At 43.5% G+C, this 9,519-nt stretch overlaps 1 protein-coding gene across 1 annotated transcript in view; it reads left to right on the top strand.

The window, feature by feature from the left end:
• The first annotated feature begins 4,199 nt into the window (after positions 1-4,199).
• The window catches only part of POLN (DNA polymerase nu), a 155,324-nt gene continuing 150,004 nt past the window's right edge, over positions 4,200-9,519 (top strand). Inside the window, exons 1-2 of the mRNA XM_074992092.1 lie at positions 4,200-4,691; positions 8,557-8,747. Of these exons, the coding sequence (XP_074848193.1) occupies positions 4,200-4,691; positions 8,557-8,747 (683 nt within the window). The remainder of the gene's footprint in view (positions 4,692-8,556; positions 8,748-9,519) is intronic.

Genomic DNA, 9,519 nt, shown 5'->3' with positions numbered 1-9,519 from the left:
TCCACCTCCTTGTTTGTTTGGGGTAGGGAGTATTACTACTCAGTCACCTAAGGTGGAGCACCCACGGGGACACTGAAAGAAGAAAAAGAAGTTATTCACCTTCATGCAGTAACGATAACTCTTCAAAATGTGTCCCTGTGAGTGCTCCACCACCTACCCTTCCTCCCTGCTTCAGATTCTTCTCTGTGCTTTTCTGTTTCAGATTCAAAATGGTTTAGAGGAACTGGCTGAGACTGGACTGTGCATGTGTTAAAGCATGAAACGGTGCACCGGAGTTCACACGTGTGGTCCAGCTGAAAACAGCTATCAAGATCTCTCAGCTGCGGTGCCAGGGCAAGCCTGACACCTAAGGTGGAGCACCACGGGGGCACATCTCAGTGTAGTAGTAGGCATCCTTCAGTCTGCATAGACTATGGATCGCGCCCTTTATAGTTTCAATTGAGGACTTCATTTACAGCATCTACTGTGACTGTGAAGACCCACATGAGTGACAGTCCTTGCTGCATCTCTTGCAGATGTGGTGGGTGTCTGGCAAGTCCTTAGTGTGCTTTCTGTGCACTCGTTTCTCCTCTGCTAGCTGTCTGATCCTCATCTCGCTCTTCTGAAGGCCCTTGTGTAACCCCTGCCTCCATCTGCTGTGGTTGTCTGCTTAGTTCTTCCCAGTTGTCCAGCTCGATGTCTACCTCTCTGAGGTCTCTCTTGCAGACCTCTCTGTAGTGCAACTGGGGGCGTCCAGGAGGTCTTTTGCCAGAGGCTAGCTCACCATACAGGATGTCTTTTGGAATCCTTCCATCATTCATCCCGTGGACGTGGCCAAGCCAGCGGAGCCGACGCTGCCTGAGGAGAGTGTGCATGGTTGGGATTTCAGCTTGCTCGAGGACGGCGGTGTTGGTCCCTCTGTCCTTCCATGATATTCCAAGGATGCGCCTGAGGCAGCGCAAGTGGAAGACGTTCAGCCTCTTTTCCTGGCGGGCATACAGGGTCCAAGTCTCGCTGCCATAAAGGAGGGTTCTGAAGATGCAGGCTCTGTAGACTTGCATTTTGGTGTGAGTGTACAGCTTGGTGTTATTCCACACTCTCTTGCTGAGTCTGAACAGAGTTGTGGACGCTTTTCCGATCCTCTTATTTAGCTCAGTGTCCAACAACAGGGTGTCAGTGATGGTGGACCCGAGGTAAACGAACTCGTGGACGACCTCTAACGTATAGTTGTCAATGATGATTGATGGGGATTCAGCAACATCTTGACCAAATATGTTTGTCTTCTTTAGGCTGATGGTAAGCCCAAAGTCCTTGCATGCTTTGGAGAACTGATCCAGCAGTTTTTGAAGCTGGTCTTCTGTGTGAGACACTACAGCAGCATAGTCTGCGAACAGCATGTCTCTGATGAGGACTTCCCACACCTTAGACTTAGCTTTCAGCCTTGCAAGATTAAACAGTTTGCCATCAGATCTTGTGTGCAGCAAGATGCCCACTGTTGAAGATCCAAAGGCATGCTTCAGGAGGAGTGCGAAGAAGATCCTGAACAACGTCGGAGCAAGCACGCATGCTTGTTTGACACCGCTCCTGATTCTGAAAGCATCTGATAATGTGCCGTCATATTGGATGGTTCCTCTCACGTCTTAGTGGAACGACTAGATCATCTTGAGTAACCATGGAGGACAGCCTATCTTGTGGAGCAGTTTGAACAGACCATCCCTGCTGACCAAGTCAAAGGCCTTGGTCAGGTCGATGAAGGCTATGTAGAGTGGCTTCCTCTGCTCCCTGCACTTCTCCTGCAGCTGCCTTAGAGAGAAGACCATGTCAATGGTAGACCTCTCTGCGCGGAATCCGCACTGCGATTCAGGGTACACCCTCTCAGCAATCTTCTGGAGTCTGCCAAGGATGACGCGAGCGAACAGTTTACCAGTGACGCTTAGGAGGGAGATTCCACAGTAGTTGTTGCAGTCGCTTCTGTCTCCTTTGTTCTTATACAACGTTACAATGTTAGCGTTGCGCATATCCTTTGGAACCTCACCCTCTTTCCAGCACAGGCACAGTAGCTCATGATTGATTACCTCTGGTGGTATACCATCCCGGCCAGGGGCCTTTCCTGCTGCAATGCGGTCGATGGCTCTCTTCAGTTCATCCACAGTCGGTTCCTGATCCAGTTCGTCCATTACTGGTAGGAGCTCAACGGCATCGAGGGCTGCATCAACCACAACATTCTCACATGAGTACAGCTCGGAGTAGTGCTCAACCCAGCGCTCCATCTGTTTGGCTTTGTCAGTGATGACTTCACCAGATTTGGATTTCAGAGGTGCCATCTTGTTCTGGGTGGGTCCTAATGCCTTCTTCATACCCTCGTACATTCCTCTGAGATTAAACAAAGTCAGCACAGGTCTGGATGCTGCTGCATAGCTGGAGCCAGTGGTGGTTGGCACAGCACCTACATCTCAAAGAATCATCATTATTGCACAGAGGTGAGTAACTTCTTTATATGAGTAAACAGTGTGTCCTTGTAACCAAGAGGGCTAGTGGCATATTGCATTGCATTAGGAGGAGCATTTCAAGCAGATCTAGAAAAGTTGTTTTTTCCTTCTATTCGGCACTGGTGAGGCCACATCTGGAGTATTGTGTCCAGATTTGGGCCCCTCGGTGGAGAAAGGATGTGGATGTGCTGGAGCAGGTTCAGCGGAGGGCAACAAAAATGATTAAGGGGCTAGAGCACATGACCTATGAGGAGAGGTTGAGGGATTTGGGCTTGTTAAGTTTGCAGAAGAGAAGACTGAGGGGTGATTTAATAGCAGCCTTCAACTCCCTGAAGGGAAGCTCTAAAGAGGAGGGAGAGAAACTGTTTTCAATGGTTACAGATGGCAGAACAAGGAGCAACAGTCTGAAGTTGTAGAAGGAGAGGAGTAGTCTGGATATTAGGAAAAACTACTTCACCAGGATGGTGAAGCACTGGCATGTGTTGCCTAGAGAGTTGATGGAATCTCCATCCCTAGAGGTTAAGTCCTGGGTTGACAAAGTCCTGTCTGGGATGACTTGATTGGGGTTGAATCTACTTGAAGCAGGGGGCTGGACTTGCTGACCTCCTGAGGTCCCTTCCAGCCCTATATTTCTATGCTCTGTAGGGTGAAGCATGCGCAGTCTGGTAGACACACAGAATTTGTGTGATCTCTCTCTCTCTCTCTCAGCCTTAGCAGTGATGTGTTGCAAACAGGAGTGCTGAAACAATTTTTATCGTGGAGGTGCAAGGAACTATTCCTTTATATAATGGAAGTCACTTCAAGCCAGGATGTACAGGAGCACCACTGCCCCAGAACTCTTAGTATCAGCACCTGTAATTGGGAATGCTGGTATTGCCAAAGTTAGGGCAAATTCTTTATTGGGCCCCCCCCGCTCCTCCCACTATTAAATTAAGAATAATTTTGTTTGTCTTCTTTCCTAACCAGATACTATCGGAACCATTAGCTATATTGATAGCAGCCAAGCCACATACAGGAAGGCAGATTTTTATATTAATTATATTTGGCTATCAGCTTGATCTCAAAGTATATAGGCTCAGGCTAGAGAATCCAATAGTATGGTTTTATAACTGTGAAGAAAGAAAGCCTGAGGAATTGTCTGAGGAAGGAGAAATTTGTCATGTTTTTGGTACCCTGCTTAATAAATTAGGGGAAAGATTGAAAGGGCATGAAAAAATAAGCTTCCATTTCATCTATGAAAACTGTCTTTCCATGTCATGGATAAAGCACTTTGGTGTGGATAATGGAGAAGGTTGGGTAGCCGCCATGCCTACTGGTTTTGCAGTCAGTTGGCTGTTAATTTTGCACTTTCCAGGAGGCCTGTTCTTCACTTAAATATGACCCCAATAGCAACAATTGAAAGAATTTTTATTACAAATAATATAAAGGATCCGAGTGATTTTAAAGGGTGCATGTTTAGTCTTTATAGTATTTCTGAGTGTTATACAGTCTTGTTAAACTGAATCTTTCTATCTTAATAGTACTCATAACATGCAGCATATTATTTTAAAACGAAAATAAGACTATTATTGTGGTTTTTTCTTCGCAAGTCATTTTGAATAGCATTTCAGAAAATGTTAAATTGATATTTGGTTTAATTTTCTTACCTAAAATAAGGGGGGAAGAATTTATGCACTAAAAAGATTTTGATTCTTCCAGGAGATTCACGATTTTGTAGCTGTATCGTTAAATATGTCTACCACCACTACAGAAAAATGTGGTCAGCTAGCCAGCACGGAACTCATGAACAAAATGGTCTATAATCAAGCCACTAAGATGGTGAAATCAGTATTTCCCTCTTCTGGTGTGAACAGTTTGATTAACCACCAGGATATAGACCTACCCAAATGGGACTATATAGAGAGAAACTCTTCTTCAGTAAAAAGAAAGAAAAGCAAGGATACTGAAAAAAATAAAATCACTTTTAAAAGGAAGCAGGATATATCCACTTGTTGCTCAAGCAAGACAGCCCAATGGTTACCAGTAAAGCAAGATGTTAATTCACATAAAACCAAGTGTGACTGGGCTTCTGAACAAATAGAATCACCTGAAAAAACAATTTGTGATATAAGAAATTTGAAACAAAAAGAAAAAAGCCAGTTAATCACAGCTATACAAGAGGCAATAGCTCTGGTGGTTACTATGATATTTCATGATGGTTCTTCACAGCTGAGCTCAAATCAGGTTAGTTCTATATAATTAAGAAAATGTTCACGCTAGCGCTTTAAGAAATGCAAGAAACTTGCCTGATTTAGAATTTTGTTAAGCTCTGATAAGGATCAATAAATTCGGGAATTTGGCTAATTTTTGTGGTTTTGTAAAATATTGTTGCAAAACAAGGTGAAACATAGAGGTTCTAGGTGAATTTCTTGTTAGGTTCAAAACAAAACTCATGGAATGTAGAACCAAGAGTGAATACATTGAAGGGTGTACAGACTGACTCACTTAAGGAGAGAGGCTGTAATGGTGCTGCTTGTACAGAGAGGCCTTCAGTCAACATAGAATAGTGCTTGAGGATTTCAGAAATCCACACAGCTGGTAATTCTTTTGGGTCAATTAAGAATGCTATGATTCCCATGCCAACCATTGGTCTGTCTAGATGGGTACAGGGTGTTTTTCCTAAGGCTGGTCACAGACTAGATCTAATTTTTGGGTTAATATTGCAGTATGGATATTGATAGTTTCCTTTGGTTTGAGATTGGGGTACACATATACTGACTGGCGAGGAACTTGATCTGAGGGCTTGAATCAGAGTGTTTTCAGATGTCCTTAAGGGGCATGATTTATTACTGACCAAATGATTACTCACAATGGCTGAGAGTTTTTTTTATCTTCTGCAAGTGGTACAATACCTTTTGATGGCCACTCCTTTTGTTGGCTTTTCTTTGACAGCTGACTGATTTACAGATGAAAAGTAACAAAGAGGTAGCAGATGAAAAGGAAAAGAATATGGGAAAACAAGCCTGTGAATTGGGATGGGGGAGGGAGGCACAGAAGTGAGAAGTGAGGGGCAGGGTGTAGAGTGGACTAGGAGTGGGTGTTCTGGGCCAGAGGGGGGTTCCGGAGTGGGTTGTGGGTGTGGAATCTGGGTGGGAGGGAGTGCAGGAGCAGGCAAGGAGTCTGGGTGAGAGGAAGGATGCAGGAGGGTTTGGATGTGGGGTCTGGAAGGGAGGGAGAAAAATAGGGTGTGGGTGGGGAGGAAGTTGCAGGAAGAGAATGAGATGGGGTTCTGGATGGGAGGGGGCACAGGAGCTGACTGGGGGTGTGGGTTCTGGGTGACATGAGTGCAGCTTAATCTTTCCAACATCTCTGGATGTACACGGCTCTTTGCCCCCTCCCGCTGCTCCCAGGCACTGCTCTCCACTGCTCTGATTGGCCAGAATTCTGGTATGAAGCCTCCATCTGCTTCCTGCTCCCTGAACGTTGGCAGAGTCTGCAGTCTGGATCTGGACCGTGGCTTGCCTGATCTGGCCTGCAAGGCTCAGGGCTCCAAAACTTCCACCCTATTGTGGGCTGGATTCCTTTGAGGGAGCCCCAAACCTCGGAGTCTCCATCCAGACAAGCTGCAGTCCAGATCTGGACTGCAGGCAGGGGGTTTCCCACTCCTCCTATGGAGGAAGTTCTGATTAGAGTCAGCAGTTTGTGACATACAGATTTCTTAAAAATCTTTATTGCATGATTATGCACAAGGCAAAAAAAGTTTATTTTGCACACCTTGGAAAATGTGAAAAATCTCACAGTGGTAACAGTTATTCTTGATGAATTGTAGTTATCTCTATTTAGTTACAAAGTTTGAAGTTTTTTTGTTTGAAACTCTGAGTCTTCTCTGCTTCAGTTTGTGTCAGTATCATTCAGTATGTTATGGAGTTGCTAGGGGAACTATGAGCTGAGATTTGGCAATTGAGCTATTTTCCTTTCTGGCACATTAAAAAGGCTAGTGGAGAAGTATTGGGTTTGTTCTTGACAGAGGTTGTCAGCATTTCCTTTCTGAAGGACAGAAGGTGTCAGTGGTTCTTCAGAAAGACTTTGTGATTTGGATTCTCAAGAAGCTAAGTCTTCGTGTAGCTGTCAGTGAATATTCAATGTCTAATGTTGTGGGGAGGCCACTGAGAAAGTTATGGAGGAGCAACTCTTGCAGTTTGGTGCAATGTCTTGTTTCTGTTGATTTAAGCTTATAGACCAATGTATGGATAAAAAAATTGGTTGCTTATCTGCTCCTAGCATTTAACACAAATTAGATGCTTGTGCTGATTCTTTCAGTTCTGTTTGCTATTTTTGATCATGCATTTTACAGATCATGAGTTTTTTCCCTTGATAGCAGAAGCTAGATGGTATGGATGGAGTGTTTCATGCATTGTTTCGGTCTCATGGCATTTGTTTCTCTTGTTCCTTTCCCGTATCCTGTGATCTACTTCAGGTTCTCCACAGAACTTGTTTTGACAGATAAAGATGCACTATCATTGGACTGAAGGTGATGGTTGTTTAGAGATCAGTGATCTTTATTAATGCAGTATGAGAACAAACAGAGGACAATCCCAAACAGTAATATATATTCTTGGTGCTTCGAAAAGGTTAATTTTCCCAAACTGAAGAGAGTTTTGAGCACAATTATTTGGGAGGAAAAACAGAAAAATGCCATGTGGATTGATTTAAGTTACCAATTTTAAGCATGATTTTTAAATCAAGAGGCAGGACATATTGAATAATCAATTTTAATAATTTAAGGGGTTATGGTCAAAGAAGGCCTATAGGGGCTGTCATAATAGAAATATATAATACAAATATGTAGGGCTACCAAAGAATTACAAAAATTATGGTAAATTGCAAGATTAAAAATGGTTGTGATTAATTCTCATGTTAATAATAGAATATCATTTATTTAATTTTGTTACTGTTACAGGGGAAGTATGTGTGTGTTTGTGAGGTGGTTGGGGGGAAATGTGTGTAGGAGAGAACTGTCTGTTTGAAACAGAGGACTCTGGAGCTTGAATGTGTTTTTCAGCCAGCATCCGCTGATGTTGGTAGCATATACTCCTGAACAAGCATCAGATAGGCTTCTTCTGTTGAATACATGGGCAGGGAGAGGCGTGACACTCCAACATCAGCCCCTCACTGCCCATGCTCTGTGTAGCAGAAATGGAGGCAGGCTCCTGGTTTGGAGCAGCTTGTTCAGGGGCAGATCCCTGGGGGAGAAGGCAGGATCAGCAGTCAAAAGGGGCAGTGGTAGGAGAGGGCATCCCTGCCTCAGAAGCGCACAGCAACACCCCCACTCTCTTTCCCTGCCCCCCCCCAACACAATCCCCATCAGACATGCCAACAGTGGCATGCAAGCTGATTTGCATTGGCACGCAAGGCGGGAGCACAGTGTCGCCTGTCCTCCCCCATGCAGCTGGAGTTCTTGCTCAAAACTGTGCTGCCTGTGAATTAACAAACAACCAGCCAATGCTACCAACCACCATCTAAATGGTAAAACTTTGCATCTTTATCTGTTAATGAAGCTGTTGTAAGTAGGACTATTAGTGACTTTGAAAAGCATCATCGGCACTCAGACTGTACATAGAGGTCAAAAGGTCAAATTCAGCACTCCTTGGAAATGTTGCTGACCTCTGCTCTAAAGTTTTATATTCTTTTTGTTATACAACAATATTTTACATTTGCAAATTACACTTTCAGAATTAAGAGAATGCATTACATTAATTGTATTAGGTGAACAATGCATATATTTGCAATAAAATAATATACACTTTACACTATACAGTTTGTATTGTGTGCTGCAATTGAAATCAATATATTTGAAAATATAGAACACCAAGATATTTATAATAAATTTAAACTGTTGTCCTACTGTAGCTTAATACTGCAATGCAATTGTGATTAGTCATGACTAACTAACTTTTAATATAGTTAATTTGTTTTGCATTAATCACTTGAAAGCATATTATACACCTAGCACACCCTCCATCATGGAAAATGTGAAATTTTCTACATAGAATTGCATAAAACTTGTCAATAGAAAGATATTACTAATCTTAATCAATTTTACCTTCAGGGCCCTGTCTCATCAGTAAGAGGAATTGTTGTTTTAATAAAGAGACGGACAGACCAACTTTATCCTTCCAATGGATCTTCAGTTGCTAATCCCTTTGTCTGGGATGCCTGTACCAGAAATGATAAGTTTTTTTATTTAAAAATAGATCAGCCTTCTGAGCAAGAGGAACAGGGTCATAAGGAATACATCAGGTGAGGGAACATAAGTATTTTGCTCCGCAGGTGACTAAATATTAGTGATGCTGGTTATCACTTACACTACAAGAAATGCATAAGTAATTCTTCTTTGAGTGTTTCTTTACATGTGTTCCACTTCTGGGGTTTGCATATGTCACATGTAAATGATCCCACTTACCCAAGCTTCCCACATTGCATGTGGGTGTCTGTTCCTTGTTTCCTTTACTCCCTCTAAATGGGGCTGGCCTGTGTCCTGCTTTCCCTCTCTCCCATGTGTGGGGTTGACCTGAGTTGTTGGTCCTGGCCCTGTCTCTTCCATGTGCAGGATTCTTCTCTGAGCCCAGCTTGCCCCATTCATGATGCCCTCCACAAGGCTGGCATTGCTGTTAACCCAAACCCTGCTTTCTTCCATGCAGCTGCCCTCACTTCTAGCCTGTAGCCCACCTTCTTCTCTACCCTGCAGGCTGGCATTGCTGGTTGCAGGAGATCCATTCATCATCCTATACACATTTGTCTGTGTCCCCCAAGAGGTTCATGCCCCTTTTCTGTGTTTTTTTAATTTTGTTTTGTTCTTTTGCAAAAGTTGGCATTTGCCATGTTTGTTCTTGCCAACTGATGATCGTCATTTGGCAAGACCAGCTGGGCCAAATGTCCACTTTTGCCAAAAGAATCAGCACAGCTCAGACAGAGCTTAAAAAGGGGACTGTCCTGGCCAGAATGGGACATATGAGTTACCCTTCCCATGTGCTGAATATCAGAATGGTTTAGCTAGCAATATTGGTTGGTT

Source organism: Carettochelys insculpta, chromosome 4 (genome assembly GCF_033958435.1).
Source record: "Carettochelys insculpta isolate YL-2023 chromosome 4, ASM3395843v1, whole genome shotgun sequence".
Lineage (NCBI taxonomy): Eukaryota > Metazoa > Chordata > Testudines > Carettochelyidae > Carettochelys > Carettochelys insculpta.
The sequence above is the reverse complement of the archived record's forward strand: the minus strand, read 5'-3'. Positions and strand labels throughout refer to the sequence as shown.